Genomic DNA, 20,273 nt, shown 5'->3' on the forward strand with positions numbered 1-20,273 from the left:
TAACTCCCCCCCTACATTCAAGCAAAGGATGGCCTCAGTCCCATCTACCTTTCCTTTCAGCCACCCACCACCCCAACTCAGGGTTTGATGTAATAGATTTGGAGTTAAAAAGAACTCGAGTTCAAATCCAGACTCTACTGTTTCTTCATGACCTTGGACAAATTAGTTCCCCCTCTCAGCTTCCTTTTTTTTTTCATCTAGAAGATGAGAGGGTGGGCCTAGAATAGTGTTCTTGGGGTAGAAGGATGACTTCCAGCTCTAAGACCTATGACATAAATTCTTAAGTGGTTCCACTGAAGGAGCCCAGACCTGGGAATCAGAAGAACCAAGAGGTGGAATCTAAACTGTGTGACCTTGGGCAAGTCCCTTCCTTCTTGCAACCTCAATTCCTTCTTTCCTTCTTCCTCTACAATAGTAAAAACTGCCACTAATATAGCATTTGGAGGTTTGCAAAGTCCCATTTTTTTTCAGTATGCTTACTTTTTACCTCTGTTATCACTGAGCTAGGGACTGGCTTTCACTGATTTCACCAATATAGAAAACTCCCAGATGAGGAAACTCCCACCACTACTGTAAGTAAGCACTTTCTAGTCTTAGAGAATTGCTCGGAGCTCCCAGAAGTTGTCATTCACCCAAGGTCAGTCTGTACCAAAGGCAGAACTAGAACCCAGGCCTTCCTGGCTCTGAGGCCCCTCTCTATCCATCAGGACCCACCGCATCTTCTTTTGATCTCCATGAAATGAGCTCTCCTAAGATCCTACTATCTCTTCTTTTCTAGGGCCAGAAAGGAGAGAGAGGAGATGCAGGCTTCAAGGGTTCAGTGGGGAAGCCTGGCAGAGATGTAAGGGATGCTGGGAAATGGGGTGGGGGAGCCTGGGGGTGGCAGAGGGGGGAGGGACACTTGGGCTTCTGCTGCGGCTGCTGCCGCCTCTAGCATCAGTGCCCAGGGCTCAGAGGGGATGGCAGAAGAGCCCAGGCGGACGCCAGTCTCCCATCCTTCTCTCCCACTTTCTGTAGGGCCGACCTGGGGAGATCTGTGTCATTGGGCCCAAAGGGCAGAAGGTAAGGGGTCATAGAGTTCCTTCTGTGGGCTGGGGGCATGATGGGAAGAGTCTTCCCAGGTCCCACGTCAATTAGAATGAAGGCAGGGACTGGTTCACTTTTGTCCTTTACTTCTGTCGTCAAAACCTAGTGTGATGCCCTGCAAAAAGTAGGAGCCTAATAAATGCTTTTTTGGTGGATTGTGTTTGTCCCAGGGTGACCCCGGCTTTGTGGGACCAGAAGGACTGACTGGAGAGCCAGGGCCCCCAGGACTCCCAGGACCCCCCGGGATTGGACTACCAGGAAAACCTGTGAGTACCCTCAAACCTCTGTCCACCTCCTACGCCCACAGCATGGCCTTCATCACCAGTTCCTTCATTATGTCCCATAAATTTAGTGGGTTCCCATCACTCTAACCAGAGAGACCCTGAGAGCAAAGGACTGGGGCTGATGGGGAAGGAGGAGACGTAGCCCTGAGGAAGCCCCTAAGTCTGGCCTCAAGAACCCCAATTCTGAGTAGATAAAGCTCTGCTTTCAGGGACCCCTAGTTGGAAAGATAGACATGCCCCTGATCCCAGGACCTTCCATTTGAAGAGCCCCACTGCTCTGCCCCTGCTCTCAGAGACTCCTGGTCTAAGGGGAGACACAGCTCTGCCCTCCGAGTCCCCCAGCCTGAAGGACAGACATACCCTTAACATCAGAGAGCCTTCATGTGGGGAGACCCGACTCTGCCCTTGGGGACCTCCCTGCTCTCTGAGGAGTCACAGCTCTGCCCTTAGGAGGAGGCCTCCTGTCTCCTGGGGGAGATCAGGAGGAAAAGATCCGACAATGAGGGGAGGAGAATGGGCTTTAGGTGGGAGGTTGCTGAGCCTGATTTCTGCCTCTGCCTACAGGGGGATCCTGGCGGCCCAGCTGGTCCCAAGGGAGACAAGGTAAACTGAGGGGTTAAATTCAGGGCTAACCCAGCCACAGCTGGACACAGGAGGGAAAGGGTTGGAGACGTTTTTATGGAAACCCCAGACAGGCTTCTCAGTTGCTGCCCCCACTCCTGCCTCCCTCCCAGGAAAGAGGCCAAACCTCAGCCAGTCTCCGACTCAGGAGTCTGGAGATTAATCCGTAATAAGCTGGAGAAAATGGATTTTTCCTTCTCTTCTCTTCCCAGCTCCCGGCGCCTCTCAGCTGCCCCCAGGCCCCTGGCTCCCTTCCTATTCACAAAGCACGTGCCCAGGAAGCAGGGCATTGTTGGGAGAATATGGTCCAGGGCCCTGGACGGAGCTGAGGAGCCCCAACCAGCTCGTGCTGGGCCCTGACCCCGAGATGCTTCACGCAGTAACAGAGACTCTCCCTTCTCAGTCTTTCCATCTGAATCAGGAGGGTGGCTGACCCTGAGACGAGTGGCTATCTCTGGGGCTCACCCAGAACCCCCAGTCCTGCTGACACCGTCTCATGTACACATCACACAATTTTTGGCCGAGGGGGCCAAGATGATTATCTCCATTTTACAGATGTGGAAACTGAGACCCTGCCTGGAGTCCCCCATCTAGTGTGTGTCAAGAGACTGGATCCATTGCTCTTTCTATTCTAACACAGGGCTAAGGAGGCCACAGGCCACATTTGTCAATCAATCAATCAAGCAATCAATAATCAGCATAAATTGACTAAATGTCGGGCCGTGAGCTAAGTGCGGGGGGGATACAAAAGCAAAGCTACTCCTTGTCCTCAAGGGGCTTATATTCGAATGGGGGGAAGTAAGAATATACAATAAAAATAGAGAAGAGACAGAGCAGAACATTGGAGGGGATGAAACTAGCAGCTGGGGGAAAAAAAGGAATTAAGGAGAGGGGACACAGCCAGGGGTCTCAGTAGATAGTGCCAGGCCTGGAGTTGGGAGGTCCTGGGTTCAAATTTGACTTCAGACACTTCCTAGCTGTGGGACCCTGGGCAAGTCATTTAACCCCATTTGCCTCACCTTTGCCTTTCTATCCCAGAGTTATTACTGGATAGAAGGTCAGGGTTTAAAAAAAAAAAAAAAGGAATTAAGGGTTGACCCTAAGAAGGATGTATCAGAAACAGAAATGGAATCAAGTTGTGACCTTGATATTCACTGACAAATGAGGCAGACCCAAGAGGAGTGGCTAAGAGTGATGGACTTCAGAGTCAGGGAGACCTAGGAATCTTGCTTCCCTTAACAGTGTGGCCTTGGTCAAGTCATTTCTCTGTCTTTGTTTCCCTCTCTGAAAAATGAAGGAATTGGACTCCCTTATTAAAAATATTATATCATATCACTTAGGCTGCAGCAGGAGGGATCAAGGGAAGAACTTGCCAGTGGGGAGGGATGTTTGGTAAGGGAGCAAGGAGGAAGGGACTGGAGTGCTGAGCTCCCCCTGGAGTCAGTGCATCAAGGAGGACTCTCTGGAAGAAGAGGTTCAAGCCCTTGGCAAGTATATGGCACCATGGATAGAACCATGGACAGGAATCAGGGGGCCTGGATTTGAGTCCTGGTTCTGCCCTTCACTGGCCTTGTACCCTCTGGGCCTCAGTTTTCCCATCTGTATAATGGGGGAAGATGGGACCTGATGGTCTATGCTTTCCTCCTCACATTTCTCTCTCACATTTAATCCTTTACTTCTGGTTCTTCTCTGCAGGGAAGCTCTGGGACTCCAGGAAAGGAAGGTCCAGGGGGGAAGCCTGTAAGTGCTGCCTAGAAGGACATGGTGGGTGAAGGGAGGCCGGCTCTATCCATAGGAAAAACTGCTATAGATCTACCCTAGAGGGCTCTTCTTCCAGCCATGCCCACCTCCCTCTGCATGGACTGATGCTCATTATGCTTTTATTTTCCAACAGGGGAAACCAGGGACCCCAGGGCTGAAAGGAGAGAAGGTGAGGTCTCAGGGTGGAGGGTCCTCCTGAAGGCTGTCTGAATTGAGGGTCTGCCCACCCCGGGGACCAGGACTGCTGGCTTCTCCTATCTCCCTGGGGGTGGCGGGGGGTGGTGGGGGGTGTGTGAGGGTTGCTGAGCCTGGGGTGAGAGAAGAAGGTTGGGCAGGGCTGGATTGAGTGACTGTGTGAGCTCAGTAGGCTAGGTCTAGGGCTGTCTGGGTCCAGGATTCCCTCATCCTGTCTTTCCTCTTTCAGGGTGACCCCTGTGAGGTGTGTCCCACCCTGCCTGAGGGGCTCCAGAACTTCGTGGGACTGCCAGGAAAACCGGGCCCCAAGGGGGAGCCAGGAGAACCTGGCCTGCCCAAGGTGGGTCGGCACTTTGGACAAAACAGAGAATACACAGCTACTCACTGGCATGGCCATTTACACAGAGCGGCCTTAGAAAATGACTATTTGGGGGTCTGGGGCAGGAGTCAGTGGCAGCATGGATTTGAGGCATGGCCACCAGGGGAGGAGGAGGGCCTCAGGCTATCGGGAGGGTTCAAATCCACCTCCCACAGATGCCTCCTCCCTGGCCAGGACCCATTCATTGCTGTTGTGGGCATGGGCAGAGGAAGAAGGATGTCCCAGGAGAGTAAATTAGCACCTTCTCAATTTTGCACCCTGGGCAAAGCTCTGATGGCTTTTCCTGGGTGACTCAGCAGGGCCCTGGGCCTCCATTAGTCTCCAAGAATATGAAATAAATTCTATTCTAAACTAGTGGGGGCTATTTCCCCCCATTATTCCCCATGGACATATCCACTGATCTCCATGCTCTCATTTTCCATGGGTGGGGAACCACAGAGTAGGGAACAGTGGGGCCACAGCCTCTCCTCCAGTCTCTGATGGGGGGGGGGAGTCCCACCGTCTCTTTCTCACTGGGGGGCAAAACCACGGATTATAATGTTGACAAGAGAGCTGAGATGTCCCCATTACTCCAATGAGGGATGATCTGGGCAAACTCACAGATCATCCGTGGGCTAGTGAGGCCGTCCATCGGCTCCTGTATTCCATGGGCGGTCCAAGGAAGCTATATTCTCTCCCTCTTCAAGACTGCTGATGTGGGAGAAGTGGGCCCAGAGGACCTTGTAGTCTCCCTCTCCAATGGCGGAGCTAGCGGGCCCACGCTTTGCCATCTTTCCAAATGGGCGAGCCCACAAATGAGCCTGGAGAGGGCCACGTCCTTCTCCCTTTTCCGTGGACACAGCCATGGGTATAGTGTAGGCTAGTGGGACTATTTGTTACGGGTCGGGCATTTTTCAGTCCTGTCCGACTCTTGGTGACCCCGATTGGGGTTTTCTTGGCACGGATACCCGAGTGGTTGGCCATTTCCTTCTCCAAGGGGGGCCTGGGTCTCCATCACGCATTCCCTACGATTACAGGCTGGGCTGATGGGGCCATGCCCTCCTATCATCCTTCCCCAAGAGCAAGACCAAAGGCCGAGTTCCTAGAAGGTCCACATCCTTTCCCTCTCCTCCTGCAGAACCATAGATTAGAGAGTGGGCTAGAGGGGCCAGGTGTCCCCATTATTCCCCAGGGGCGGGACCATAGAGTGGACGCCCACCCTCCCCGGCATCTCCGTAGCAACGGCTCCGCCCTCCAGCGTCTCCGTGGCAACGGCCTCGGTGCCCAGGGAGGCGGCTGCAGCCGTGCTGGCAAGATGCCCTTCGGGGGAGCCGGGGTGGAGCCGACTCTCATCGTGAGCCGGGGCAGGCGGGCAGGACCAGGCGGGAGGGAGGGAAGGGAAGGGAAAGAAGGAGGACGGGGTGATGGGGGGCGGTCAAACCGCCCTGACCTCACCCCAGCCCGGCTTCTCTTTCAGGACTATCTGGGCAGCGCAATGGGGCGGAAGGGCGACAGGGTAGGTATTGGGGACCCGGCGCAAGGCGGCGCCTCAGCTTCCCTTCCCAGGTGGGAGTCTGGGTCTGGGTTCAGATTCTGCTTTGCCACAGTCACTGGGAGATTCGAGGCAAATCCTTCCCCCGTCCCAACTCCGGTGTCAGTTTCCTCATCTGTAAAGAAAGAGGGGGTTCTACCAGCTGACCTCAAAGACCCCCTCTATCCTCTGGGCAGACCTTCCTCCCGAAGTGCCATGGGGGGGGGGGGCGGTACTGACAGAGACCCTCCTGTCCTTTCCCCTCCCCCTTGGCTCAGATCTAGGGCTTCTGAACCTTGCCCCATTCCCCAGCCCAAGCCCTTTCTTGTCTCTGGGCAGGGAGAACCTGGCATCAGCGGAATGAAAGGTGAAAAGGTAAGTGGGACTTCCCGCCCCTTCAGTTCCACACAAGGAAACAAAGGATCCCAGCCCAGGACATCCCACCTTTTCCCTACATGTCTTTGCAAATTTGCAAATGCTTTCCAGAGAGCCCCTCCCCAGTCGGCTCCAAAAGGATTCCTCCTTCCTCCTCCTCACTCCCTCCTAGGCCCCCCTCCCTCCACTCTCCCAGCTGCCCTCTGCCTTCCAGAATAATCCCGACTCCTCTGAAGGCTCAGTTAGATGCCACCTTCTCAATGAGACTTTTCCTGGCCCGCACCCCACCCCCATTCTTCTTGGTACTCCCTCCAGCCCCCAGGTTCTTTGTAGTACTTCTGCGAATGCTTTATTTATTTGTTTGTTTGTTTTTAACCCTTACCTTCCATCTTGGAGTCAATACTATGTTTTGGTTCCAAGGCAGAAAAGTGGTAAGGGCCAGGCAATGGGGGTTAAATGACTTGCCCAGGGTCACATAGCTGGGAAGTGTCTGAGGTCAGATTTGAACCTAGGACCTCCCTTCTCTAGGCCTGGCTCTCAATCTCAGCTACCCAGCTGCCCCCCCCCATGCTTTTTTGATGTATCCATGGGCATGTTTCACCTCCCCCCCAAGTAGAATGCAAGCCACTTGAGGGTAGGGCCTGGGGCTCTGTATGCCTAGCACATGGTATAGTGGCTAGAGAGCTGGGTTCAAATCAGTCCTGCCTCTGATACTGTGGTGTGTCCCTGGGCAAATTGCCTGACCTCTCAGCACTTTCAGCAACTTCCTGAGCCTATTAGTCACAGAGAAGGGACTGAATTCCTGCTTATACCAGTAAAACCACAAGTCCGGCCTCTCTCCTTGGCACTGTGGCTGGCATAAAGTAGATGCTTCAGGAAAGCTTTCTGAATCGAATTAAATGCTTATTTTATGGCAGACCAAAACAGCTGGTACTCTGGGCAGGGTTCTAAACTTAAGAGTCAGAAAGACCCGAGTTCAAATCCCACCAGTGAACAGGTGCCTTTGAATAAGCCATTTAATGATTCTGAGCCTCAGACAGCTGACTGCCAGGCCTTCTCTACAAAGACTTAGGTGGGTCGCTTTTATCATCAGTGAGAGGAATCTGCATGCATATTGAGATGGATGAAATCACAAATATTCGGGGCATTTGCCAGGAGAAAGATAGCTGTTATGTAATTTCTACATTCAAGATGCTTAAAATAAAATGGCATCACTGGCTAGTTTTTCAGTCGTGACCAAACTCTTTGTGATCCCATTTGGAGTTTTCTTAGTAAAAACATTGGAGTGGTTTGCCATTTCCTTCTCTAACTCATTTTCCAGATGAGGAAATTGAGGCAAACAGGGTTAAGGGACTTGCTCAGGGTCACACTACTAACAAATGCCTGAGGCCAGATTTGAACAGAGGTCTTCCTGACTTCAGGCCTGTTACTCACTGAGCCACCTAGCTGCTCTCAAGGCAGCATAAAATAAGGGCAGATGAGAACCTGGGAACCTGGCTCTGGGAACCTTCTGGAAGCAGAAATCTTTCCTTTGGGATGGCCAGGAAGACTTGGCATCTAGATTGGACCTCAAAGAAGGGAAGGAGCATCAGACTCAGATGAGGAGGGTTCATTTTAGTCATGGGGGACAGAGAACAAATTGACAGAGATGGGAGGGGGGATGCAAATGGGGAATTGAGAGTAGTTTAGTAGGGCTAGAATATGCAATACTGAAAAGCTGTGAATGGAAATGACACAGGGCAATGCATTGGGAAGCTTATTCCAGTCACATGTGCAGAATGCCTTCGAGGCCGTTGGCAGAAAGGCCAATTGGGAGACTATTGCTGATATTCAGGTAGAAGGGAATAATGGCAGCCTTATATGTGGTAAGAAGAGGTCAGTTGGGAGAAATGGTGTGATGGAAGAGTCAAGAAATCTTGGCAACTGAATGACTGAGGTTGGTGGGGGAGTGGAGTGAGGAAGAGGGAAGAGTCAAAAATGAGTGACAGGGTCCCAAGTCTGGTTTCATGGAAAGAGAGTGGTACAATGGGGATAAATAAGGAAACTTTGGATATGGACAGTTTTAGCAAGGAAGGTGATGTGCTCTGTTTTGCATTTGTTGAGTTTGGGGATGCTGGTGGCACATTGAGGAGGAGATAACCTGTGAGCATTTAGAGATTAGAAACTGGAGCTGTGACAATGCCCAAAATTTGGCTCCATTTCAAATGAAGGGTCCACCTTAGCTCAATATTGATGAATCCAGAATTGGAAGGAGTTCAGGGTCACCCCTTCATTTCTTAATGCTCTGAGTGAATCTCGTCTACATGGGGAAATCCCTGTGAATTTTTTTTGAGAGAGAGAAAGAGAGAGAGAATGCAGGGCTGGAGAGAGAAATTGGGAGTTATTATGCATAGAAGTGCTTGTGGAAGCAATGGGAGCAGAGGTAAAAGAGAGAATGAAGAAAGAAGAGAGCCTCTAGAGAAGATGAAGCAGGAGAACCAAGAGAGATCAATGCCATGGAAGCCAAAGGAGGAAAGAGTTTCAAGGAGGAGGGAGTAATCCATAATATCAGCTACTACGGAAAGGTCAGGGAGAATGAAAATTGAAAAAAAAGGTTAATAGATTTAGTTAGGAGAAGGCAAGCTTAGATGATGAGCTTAGAAAGAAGATGATTAGTAGAAGTTGGGAGGGGGAGAAGGAACAGAAGCCAGATTATAGGAAAATTGAATAAAGGCAGGCAAGGAAGGAGAGGTGATGAATCTAGATTATTTTTGTAAAGTTAGGTAGTGGCAAGGAGGAGATGTCTATTGGGGTCCCCCTGGAGGTAGTATTTGTAAAATGCTTAGCACAGTGCTTAATAGTAAGCACTTAATAAATGTTTGCTCCCTTCTCTCCCTTCCCCACTTTGGCTCCATTTCTTTTTAACATTGTTTCAGTGATTTAAATCAGGGCATAGATGCCATGTTTGCAGATGACAGAAAGCTGGTGGGGACAACTAAGATGGTGGATGGAGGTTCAGAATCTGAAAGGATCTCAATGAACCAGGACAATGGGCCAAATCTCATCACACAGAACTGAATCAGGATAAATGTAAAGCTCTACACATGGATCAAAATAATCAATTTGCTGGTACAAGATGAGGGAAGCCCGGTTAGACACAGTTTATCTGCAGAAGATCTGGGGTGTTGTGAACACTACCGTAGAGTCAGGAGAAAGTCAGAACAGCCAAAAAAATGTTAACACAATCTTAGGTTAAATTAGAGGGTTTGGGGAAGGATGTTGACAAGTTGCAGTTCACCATCCAATTGGCAGTCATGCTTGGGCAGGAAGTAGAGAAAAATATCCCGTGTCATAATCAAATTGATTGGAGAAACTGAGGGCATTTAGAGAGTTTAGAGAAGGGAAGATTTTTAAGGAATGTATGTTGTGGCTTTCTTCTAGGATTTGAAGGGCTACACCATCCAGACAAGGGAATAAACTTCTCATTCTCGGTTCCAAAGGACAGAACTGGGAGTAAGAGGTTGAAATTACAAAATCCAGATATAGGTTTGATATAAGAAAGATCTTTTTATCAATAAGAGCTCTCCAAAAGAGGAACTTCTTGTTCTGGGAAGCCAGGAGATCTCCACCATTGAGGCCTTTAGGGGGAGATGGTGTGACCTCTTGTTGGGGAAATTGTAGTGGGGATTCCTACTCAGGTACCAGTTAGGCTGGGTGCTCCTAGGTGTGCCCATCTATCTCTTAGATCCTGTGATCCTTCCAAAGAATAATACCTTAAGGAAGGGCTAAGTTCAAGAGAAGGTCTCTGAGGAGAGTGAGGTGACCCCCTGTAACCCTTGGGCTTTTTTCCCCAGGGGGAGCCTTGTCTGTCTTGCAGCCCAGCTCAGAACATCCTGGGGATCAAGGAAGGTTTTGGACTGCCTGGATCCCCAGTAAGTGAATCCACCCCCTCAGAGCCTATGAAATTCCCCATTAATCCCAAATCCTTAAACTGGGTATCTGGGCATCCTTGGAGGACTCATTCCCTCAACCAATGTGAGAAGTCCACATTATAGGATTATTTGGTCTTCATCTCGGCATGCACGCCTTGGGGTGTTCAAGGAGGGCAAGCACCACTGGTATGAGAGTTTGATGAGCCCTTTTCAGGGCAGCTCATCCAGCTTTGGTGTTCATCTATCACTCAACTCCCATCTGCAGCTCCAAGAAGCTGTAGCAGGTGCAGCGACCAGACCCAGGCAAAACCATCTCCACAGATGAGCTAAACCAGGTGGAGGGTTACCAATAGACCTCAGGCTCATGGATGAGTTAGTGAAGATGGTCCCCAATGGAATGGGTGGATGAGGACAATTTGTTCCAAGAAACCATGAAGTTGGCTGAAGTAGGTACTGTGGAGTCTTAGAGGTTGGTCAGACATCAAAGACATTGCCAAGGCTATCTACTGCATCCCAGGCCATCACTAGTCATCCTGGCCTTTGTCTTGCCACTGGTCTTTGATGACTCTGGAAGAGAGAAGGAGTCCAACATTTCTGTGTAACTCTGCCTCACTTAAATCCAATTCAGGCCCAAGCCAAGATATCACCCTGCAATGCCACTGCTCCTCCTTGAAAACAAAGGATAAACAACAACAACAACATCTAGTGTAATTTAATATATGACCTTAGCTGAGTCAATCCCATATCTGGGCCTCTGTTTTCTCATCTATCACACGAATATAACTTAGATCTTCCTCCAAGGAGTTAGGGTCTTGCCATTCCTCGCTCCAGAATCCTGTGACATTTCTCAGCTGGGTAAGAAACTTCATCTTTTCTCCCTTTGGTGTATTTTCAGGGGAGAGCTGGGGAACCAGGCCCAACCGGAATTAAGGGAGAGAAGGTAAGTACCGAGGAGAATTGGGGGAGAAAATGGAAGTATGACTTGGGATGGAGGGAGAACTGAAGATCGAGGCCATATGCGATGTCCCTGGGGAACTCGGAACCTTTGCCCTAGTCTCATCTTAACTCTGTGGTCTCTCCTTTCCTCCTCAGGGTAATTTTGGTGAGATGGGGCCAGCTGGCCAACCGGTGAGTGGGTCTCAATAAGCAGAGGTGGGGCAGGTAGTGTTAGAGAGTCCAAAACCCCAGAGTGGAAGAGAAGAAAGGTGGAGGAGGGGGGAAGAAGCAAAAGATGGGAAGAGGGAGGAAAAAGGAGGAAGCCCTTGGGGAGTCGGTAACCCTATGGCAGACAAGAGAGCCGAGAGTTTGGGACCTGGAGGACCTCTTGGCACCTCTATTGATCTCTCACTGTCTCTTGTAGGGGATTCCTGGAGCCATAGGACCAGCTGGCATTAAAGGGGAGAAGGTGAGAGGGGAAGTTCCTGAGGAGGGAGGAGGAAAGGAGGGAACCATGTGTGTGTGTGTGTGTGTGTGTGTGTGTGTGTGTGTGTGTGTGTGCTTTCTGGACCTCATTTTCCTCTTCTGTAAAATTAGGGGGTTGGTCTTTCATGTCCTTTCTAGTCCTGTTTCCTATGACCGCCCCCCACCCTGTCATGGGATCTGCCCCAATAGTCAGCCAATGGGATATTGGGGCTGCTGTGCTTGGCCAAGGAGCCAGGAAGACCTGGGTCTCTAGCCTGCTTCTGAAGCTTAGTAGCTGGGTGACCTTGGACCAGTCACTTGCTCTCTCTTGGCCCGTCTTCCTCCCATCTCATAGTATGAGATCTATGCAGCATGCATGTGTCCTATATATTATATAGGGGGCATGTGTGTAACATATATGGTATGCTGTATGTGAGATCTATGTGAAACATGCATTATATATTAGAGACGAGGTTTATGTGTGACCTAATATGTACTGTATATATATAGGAGCTATAGTGTAAGATGTGCTATGTAGGATACGTGGAACGTGTATTCTATATGAACTCTACAAGAGCTCCATGTAACACACACGCACGTGGCTTCACACATTTTTAAAGCACTGCATAAAATGTCTAATTCTAGCCTTCCCCCATTGCAGACTCCAAGCCCTCGCTAAAAAGAATTTGTCCTGGCCCGTCCGGAGCGTGTCTAGTCTCTGCCAGGCTTGGCATGAAGAGGGCCTTTGGAAATGGGGGGTCGTCCCCCGTGCCCGCTTAACTCTGTGCCTCTGCCCACAGGGGGAGCCGTGTGAGCAGTGCCCTTCCACGTCAGAGGCTCCTCACGGAGCCCTCCCTGGACCCCCGGGCGAGCGAGGGGAACCAGGGCAGCCCGGCATGGGCCAGCCTGGGAAGCCGGTGAGTCCTCTGTCCCTGGAAGAGGAGGGGAGGGAGAGAGCTGGGCCGTGGCCGCCTTCCCCCCATCGGTGTTCCAGGCGGCTTCGGGACACGGAGGTGCCGAGGTCCCTCAGCACCGCGGGGGCCCCTGGGTGTGGAGACTCCAGGGGAGAAGTGATGACAAGCTTTTCGTTTCTGTGCTCCTTTTTTAGGGTAAAGCAGGGGAACCTGGGCTCAAAGGGCAGAAGGTGAGAGAAGGGGAGATTTGGGGCTGTGTTGATTGTAGGGGGCAGGGGAGAGGTTCTGGGGGGCAAAGCTGGCAAATGAAAGGCCTCTGGATTTGGAGTCGGAGGACATGGGTTCAAATCCTGGCCCCACTCCTTATTATCTGCATGCTTTGGGATAAGTCCCTCCCCCAGTCTGGGCTTTAGTTTCCTCATCTATAAGTGAAGAATGCTTTTTTCATTCATTCATTCTAAAGTCCCTTCTGGTGACCCCAGGAAGTCTGGTTCCTTCCAAGCCCCTGCTGAGGCAGGGATCCCCCCATTCTCCCCATCTTCTGGCGGGCCCCTTCAGGGGCTAAGTTCATGCCTACTCTCATCCCTAGAGATGGACCCGTTTCACTTTGCTTAAGGAATGCTCTCAAGCCCCGAACATCTGCCTTCTTTCTCCTCCTCTCGTCCCATCTCCCTCAGGGTGATGCAGGGAACCCAGGAGACCCCGGGAAGCCAGGCACCGAGGGACAGCCAGGGCTGTCAGGACAACCCGGGATCCGGGGGCGTCCAGGGCCCAAAGGAGAAAAAGTAAGTGCTGGACGGCGACGTCTTCAGTCATCAGTCATCACCTGGGGCCTCTCTGGGGCCCGGGCCATGCCGATTATTCTCTGACCCAGGCCCTAAGTGAGCTGAGGGCCGGAGCAGAGGCAGGAAGGGGAGTAAATGAAAGGAGACAGAGGGTCAGGAAAGAAAGGCTGCTGGGCCCTGGGCTTCACTCCGCACCTTTGATGGGATTTGGTCTGGGAAGGCGGCCAGAACCCGGACGGGGAGGGGCAGAGGCAGGAGCCCGGGTAGCAGTCCTAGCTCTGCCAGCTGCCAGCCAGGCCGGTGTGTGGCCCCTCATTCCGCCCTCATTCCGCTTCCTTCTCTATAAACTGAGGAGGACACTTGGATCCCCGGTTTCCCCTGGGGATGGTGGGGAGCGCCTAGGAAGTCCTGCCCATGACTGGCGGTCTTGGGTAAGGTGGAAGGGGGGCCTTTAGGCGTGTTGGAGCCGGGATCTCAGCCCAAGACCTGATCCTGCTACTGCCACCTGGGTGACTTCCCTGGGCCAAGGTTTCCTCATCTATAAAACCAAGGCGTCAGAGATCCAAGGACTTTAAAGGCCGCCGGCCTGTAGGGGATGGGGAGGACCCTCGTGAGCCACTCAGGCCCGCTGGGGCCAGCGGAGGGACAAGCGAGGCTCTCGGATGCCCGGCCACCTCTGGATGGGCACCATTCACCTGCCTCTGCTCCTCTGCCCTGTCTCTGCCCAGGGAGATGCCTGTGATGCCTGCCCCACGCTGCAGGGAGAGTTCGCAGATGTTGTAGGAATTCCTGGGAAGCCCGGTGCCAAGGGAGACCAGGGCCCCGAGGGCGTGGGCCGGCCTGGCAAACCGGTGAGTTCTCTCCCTTTCCCCGTGCCCCCTCGTCCTTTTGTTCCTTCCCCACAGGGTGGGCACCTAGCCGGGGTTCATCTTTATCAATTACTCATTTGTAAACATATGTAATACACCCATCAGCCCGGGTGCGATACGGATCTGGGAGGGGAAGCTAGCACAATAGATGAGAGAGATCTGGCTGAGCTGGAGTTATTGTCTGCGGCTAAGAAGATGAAATTTAAGAGATAAATGTCAAGTCCTGTTCTTGGATGGTTAGAAAGCCAGACTTGGAGACAGGAGGTCCTGGGTCCAAACCATTGCCTAGCCCTGCCTTGGAACCAATACACGGTATTGATTCCAAGATGGAAGATAAGGTTTTTGGTTTTTTTTACTAATTTTATTTATTTTTAAAATTATTTTTCCATGGTTACATGATTCATGTTGTCTCCCTCTCCTCTTCCCTCCCCCCTCCCGGAGCTGACAAGCAGCAGTTCCACTGAGTTATACATGTATGAGAAGATAACATTTTGAAAAAAAAATCAGCCAGATTTTTTGGAACTAGACCAACAGTTTGTATGAAAAAGATCTGGGAGTGTTAGCAGACCACTAGTTCAGCCTGAGCCTCCAACTTGACAGGGCAGGCTCCATCATTCGGAGCCTACAATCCAAAGCAAGGGAGGCCACCCTCAAAGGGAGGGTCCAGTCCGCCATTTTGGGGAGGACGTTGATGGGGTCGAAGTGTCCACGCAAGGAAGGGACCTGAGATAAGGACTTGGAGAGGGGAAGACTTAGAAGGGAGTGTGTTTGGGATGCGCCACTATTGGAAGGATGGTTCTGGCCAAGAGGGATTGAGCCGGTTCTCCCTGGCTTTGGAGGGCAGGACCAAGCGTGGCAGGTGGGTAGATGGGTGGAAGAGAGAACTCAATAAAGACGTTGTCCTAACCCCGAGAGCTGTGCCAAACTGGAATGAGTTCCTTCCAGACCTGAGCAATAGCACTTACTCTATCCTGTGGGCTTTGAAGAAAGCCCTTTGTGCCTGTGTTTTTGCTACTAATTATTAGTTATGAATACTAATAAGAGAAGCACGATGGCAGTTGTAGAGAGAGGGCTGACCTTGACTTTGGATTCAAGGGCTTGAGCATGAACTGTGTGCAGCCCTCACTGGAGGTCTTTGTGCAAGGAATGGGCGGCCACTTATGGGGTGTATCATGTAAGGGTGGGGGGCAGTCTTGTTCTTGAAGGGGTTGGACCAGAACACTTCTAGGGACCCTCCTTTCCAGCTTCTGTGATGAACCTCCTGTGTGTCTTTCAGGGACAGCCTGGCCTTCCTGGAGTGCAAGGGCCCCCTGGGCTGAAAGGATTGCAGGTAGGGGCAGTTAGGTGGCTCAGTGAATAGGGAACCAGATGTGGAAATAGGTTCAAATCTGACCTTGGACATGTCCTAGCTGTGTGACCCTGGGCAAGTCACTTAATCCTAGTCTCCTAGCCCTTCTTGCTCTTCTGCCTTGGAACCAATACCCGGTATTGATTCCAAGATGGAAGGTAAGGTTAAACAAACAAAAAAGAAAGGATTGTAGGTAAAAGGAAGAGGAGCAGGTGGGGCAAAGAGGGAGAGAATGATTAAGGAGAATAAAAGACCAAGAATGAGATGAGGGGGACCAAGGAGAGCTATAAGGGAAGAAGCAGAAGGAAATGATCCAGGGGAAATGATTAATCGAGGTTGGAGAACAAAGAATATGGTGGATTGGTGGGCTGAGAGCTGAAGAAGGTCGAAAGAAGGGGTGGGGCAGGAAGAAAAATCTGGAGGGAAGAGAGAAGCATCAGAGAGCAGAATGTCTTCTGTCCTTCTCCTCAGGGTGATCCAGGGCCTCCAGGGATGTCAGTCCAAGGGCCTCAGGTGAGTTCCTCCTCCCCAGCCCAGGCGGCTTCCTGCCAAGCCCCTGCCCCTTGGCCCCCTGGCAGAACTTCTCAAGCAGGAGCCCTGGGGTTCCAGACTCAGCTCTTCGATAGTGGGTGACTGTAAATCTTCATCCCTTTCTGGCCTCTGGGAATTCTTTTGAAGTGGAGGTAATAGCCTCAGGTTGCAAAATTGTGGTGGAAAAATTGCAGAATTGCAGAAGACCTGGGTTCAAATCTTCTCTGTGCCATGTAGTTCCTGGGTGAATTGGGAAAGTCACTGAACCTTTCTTCATCTGTAAAATGAGGAGGTTAGACTGCATCAGGCTTTTAAGTCCCCTTCCAACTCTAAATCTCTGATCACCCAATCAGTAAGCCTGGCTAAGATGTGGTCCAGCCAGCAGTATGTCCGTGGTGATGGACTAGCGCCTTATGGTATAATAATGCCTATTTTCTGGTCCACAGGGAGAGACTGGCGACCAGGGTCTGCCTGGCACAACGGTATGTCTGTCCCCTGGGCTTTCAGGGTGACTGGGAGAGGGGAGAGACTCCTTTCAGAGTTATAGTGTGACTGTGTTTCTTTCTCCAGGGACCTCCAGGACCTCGGGGACCACCTGGCTTTGCTGGTGAGAAGGGTGCCAAGGTGAGCTGATGCTCAGCACTGGACCTTTGCTCTGAGAGTTACTTACTGGCTGTGAAGCCTTGAACTAGTCAGTTCCCTCTCCCAGTCTCTATGTCTTTATCTGTAAAATGAAGAGGAGGGGGCTAAGTTATCTTTAAAAATACCCCCAGGGGGCAGCTGAGTACCTTAGTGGATTGAGAGCCAGGCCTAGAGACGGGAGGTCCTGGGTTCAAATGTGACCTCAGATACTTCCTAGCTGAAGAACCCTGGGCAAGTCACTTAACCCTCATTGCCTAGACCTTGCTGCTCTTCTGCCTTGGAGCCAATACACAGTAAAATATAATACACAGTAAAATATAATACACAGTAAAATATAATACACAGTAAAAAATAAAAATAAAAATAAATAACAAAAATAAAATCACTTCCTGCTCTCATAGGACCCGTGTCCCAAGAGCCACTTACTGGCTTGGCTCTGTGATCTCTGGTGAGTTGCTTAATTGAGAAAATAATGTTCACACTAGTTAACTCACAGATTTTTTTTTTAAGCCCCTGACATTCTTTTTGAGTATCGGGTCTAAGACAGAAAGGTGGCGAGGGCTAGACAAACAGAGTTAAGTGACTTGCCCAGGGTCCCACAGCTAGGAAGTGTCTGAGCCTAGTTCTGAACCCACATCCTCCCAACACCAGACCCGGTACTCTATCCACCGGGCCACCTCGTTGCCCCTACAGTGTTTAAGAAAAACACTTTAGAAATATGTCTTGAGTATTATTGGTAGTTAAGGAGACAGACTGGCACAGTCTTGCACGGTCTTGCCTTCAGAAGACAGAGGGGTCTAGACCTTGCTCTTGGTGTCCCTGGGCAAATTGCTTGACTTCTCAGTGCCCCCAGGCGGATCTCCCAAGGTGATAATCGGATGAATTGTTGCTCTGTTTTCCACGCTAGAAATAACCCAGACAGACCTTCAGGAGGTCAGGACGACTCCTAAGAATACCTTGTTAAAAATAATCATTGAAGCTCACGGTTATTAATAATTGCTTGTTAATAACAACAGTTCCAGCTTGGCGGTCACCTTGCCAGCAGAGATTCCGCCACTGGCACAGGAATCCCCCTTCTGTCAGTTCAGATTCCTGGCTGCCCAGAGTGCCCAGAGGCTCAGGGTCCCATAGCCAATGTGTGGCGGAGGCAGGATCTGAACCCAGACCTTGGGGGCTCCTAGGCTGATGTTCTGTCTCCTAGGCTGTCTTGCCCCTCTGGCGTGGCTGTAGGTGTTATTATTATGAAGCATCAGAGGAAGACTTGAGTGGACACTCTTGGAGGCTGCAGGGCCGTCTACGTCAGCCGTCATACTGGAGCTTTGATCTTCCTTTCTTCTAGGGCTCTGCTGGAGCAAAAGGCACCGAAGGACCCCCAGGACCACCGGGCCTCAGTGTCACTGGCCCCCCGGTAAGGGCACGGTCCTCAAGCCCAGAGTGAGGGTTTCCCTGCAGATGGGGCAAAGTGGGAAGAGACTAGAGAAACCTGGGGTGGTGCCAGCCAAGACCTCTTAACCTTTGTCTCTTGTCTTGTGTGGCTACCAGTGCCGGCCACATGCCTCCTCTCCAATCCCTCCTCCCCACGGCTGTCGGCATTATTGATCAATAAACTTCAGAGGCTCCCTGTTGCTTCTAGGATCAAAGACATCCTCCTGTGTTTGATTTCAAGCCTTCACCCCTTGGTTCCAACCAACCTTTCCAGCCTTACTATACACTCTTCTCCTTCACATCCTCACTAGTCTAGCCAAACTGGCTTGGGAAAGTGGATTTACTCTGGAGTCAGAAGACTTGAGTTCCAATCCTGCCTTTGAGACTTTGGGCAAGTCAGTGAGTCAGTCAACGGTCATCAAATCCATTAAATCAACAGGAATTTATTAAACACATACTATATTCCAGGCTAAGCACTGGGCTACAAAGAAAGCCCCCCTCCCAAAAAAAACCCAACCTGACTTAAAGAAACATGTTCTGATGAGAGAGGTAGCGTGTAAGTCACTGCGGTCATACAACATATATGTAGAGTAGACAGAAGGAAGTCTCAGAGGACTCCTGCAAGAAGGCAGGTTTGGAGCTGAGTCCTACTAAAAGGTCGGGTGAGAAGGGCAAGCACTCCAGGGATGCAGGACAGTCAGGGCAAAGGGACAGAGGTGGTGGAGGTGGCAGCAAGGATCCCGCTGTGTCTGGCTCAGAGAATCGACAGAGGGCAAGAAATGGGTGGAGTAAGAATAAGGAGGTTGGAAAGGTGGAAAGAGGCAGGTAATAGGGAGCTGCAGGAGTCTGTAGGACAGTGACATTGTCAGTCTGGTAAAAAAAAAAAATGGGGAAAATCACTTTGGCCACTGAGAGTGGTGTCTGTCTGTGTGAGCAGAGAAAAGGGAATAAAATGGAAGAGACAATGAGTGGGGAACCAATAAGACTTGCCAATAGTTCACTTGACTTTCTTGAGCCTCAGTTTCCTCACCTGTAAAAAAGGAGGGGACTGGGCTAGAATCTAACCTCTGAGGTCTCTGCCAGCAGTAGAACAATGCATCTGTGAGCCTCTGACCCTTCCCCTCTTTCCTCGGTGCCTCTGACCAGCCTGGTCCCCCTTGCCTTACTGCTTGCCACCACTTGGAATCCTGGTCTCCTTTGGTGCACCCTGAAACTTTTCCTGATCCCCCCAGCTGCTGACACCTCCCCGTCTGTAACCCCCACCAGCACTGCGAATTGTGTATATCTTGTATTTGATTGTGTGCATTTAAGCTCCTGGAGGGCAGCACTTTGAACTTTGATCTATGTACCCCAAGTTGGCACATAGTAGGTGCCACATAAATAATTACAGGATGGTAGATTCCAAGCTGGAAGGGATTGTAGAGGCCCTCTAGTCTAACCTCATTTTACAAATGAGAAGAAGGAGACAGTTAAGTGACTTGACTAAGGTCATATATGTAGTGTCTGAGGCAGGATTTGAAACCAAGTCTTGCTAACTCCCATGTCCAGCACTCTCCACTCCACCAAACTGTATTTGGTTGAATCATAGGAGATCTTCAGTAGCTATTAAATGGAGTGAAATGCTATGGGGCAAAAGAGCCCTGAGAAGTGGGAGGGAGGGGGGGAGGTTTCCTAGAAGGGGATGAGGAGACAGAGGAGCAGAGCAGAGACTTGGGTTCAGAGTCTGCTGACTAACTGGGACTGTAGGCACAGGCTCATCCCTCTACCACTCTGAACCTCAGTCTTCTTGTTTGTAAGAAAGGGGCAAATCCCTTCTACTTGTCACATTCTCTAGTTCTGGGAGTTCGCTCAGATGCCCCCCTTGAACCTTGCTTGGGTCTCCCTCCCTGGGCATCAAAGGTGCCCAATCTCCAATGGTGCCCAGGACTTTTTCTTTTTCTTTTCCTGAGAGAAGGACAGTGCCCTGGACCAGCACAGCCTCACCTGCCTTTCTTTTCCTCCTCCTCCAGGGCCGGGATGGGCCTCGAGGGCAGCCAGGGCTGCCAGGAGCTGGCGGGATGCCTGTAAGTAGCTTGCCCAGGGCTGGAGAGAGAGCTGGGTTTGGGCTGCCTCTACCCACACCTCTCACCATGCATGCTCTGTTTGTGTCCCCAGGGGGAAAAGGGAGCCCGCGGGGAAAAGGTGAGTGTCCCGGAGCTCTGCGGGAGCCTGTAGAATGGACAGAGCCTATTTGGAT

The 20,273-nt window shown here is 51.0% G+C and overlaps 1 protein-coding gene across 1 annotated transcript in view; it reads left to right on the forward strand.

Annotated features, from left to right (window-relative positions):
- COL16A1 (collagen type XVI alpha 1 chain) overlaps nt 1-20,273 on the forward strand; it is an 80,596-nt gene that overhangs the window by 16,679 nt on the left and 43,644 nt on the right. Inside the window, exons 16-38 of the mRNA XM_044668774.1 lie at nt 779-841; nt 1,018-1,062; nt 1,257-1,352; nt 1,935-1,973; nt 3,687-3,731; nt 3,886-3,921; nt 4,177-4,287; nt 6,176-6,211; nt 10,045-10,122; nt 11,018-11,062; nt 11,215-11,250; nt 11,483-11,527; nt 12,324-12,440; nt 12,632-12,667; nt 13,115-13,222; nt 13,951-14,073; nt 15,368-15,421; nt 15,911-15,952; nt 16,417-16,452; nt 16,541-16,594; nt 17,952-18,020; nt 20,047-20,100; nt 20,192-20,218. Coding sequence (XP_044524709.1) covers nt 779-841; nt 1,018-1,062; nt 1,257-1,352; nt 1,935-1,973; nt 3,687-3,731; nt 3,886-3,921; nt 4,177-4,287; nt 6,176-6,211; nt 10,045-10,122; nt 11,018-11,062; nt 11,215-11,250; nt 11,483-11,527; nt 12,324-12,440; nt 12,632-12,667; nt 13,115-13,222; nt 13,951-14,073; nt 15,368-15,421; nt 15,911-15,952; nt 16,417-16,452; nt 16,541-16,594; nt 17,952-18,020; nt 20,047-20,100; nt 20,192-20,218 — 1,395 coding nt within the window. The remainder of the gene's footprint in view (nt 1-778; nt 842-1,017; nt 1,063-1,256; nt 1,353-1,934; nt 1,974-3,686; nt 3,732-3,885; nt 3,922-4,176; nt 4,288-6,175; nt 6,212-10,044; nt 10,123-11,017; nt 11,063-11,214; nt 11,251-11,482; nt 11,528-12,323; nt 12,441-12,631; nt 12,668-13,114; nt 13,223-13,950; nt 14,074-15,367; nt 15,422-15,910; nt 15,953-16,416; nt 16,453-16,540; nt 16,595-17,951; nt 18,021-20,046; nt 20,101-20,191; nt 20,219-20,273) is intronic.

Source organism: Gracilinanus agilis, chromosome 3, assembly GCF_016433145.1.
Source record: "Gracilinanus agilis isolate LMUSP501 chromosome 3, AgileGrace, whole genome shotgun sequence".
In the NCBI taxonomy this organism is placed as follows: Eukaryota; Metazoa; Chordata; class Mammalia; order Didelphimorphia; family Didelphidae; genus Gracilinanus; species Gracilinanus agilis.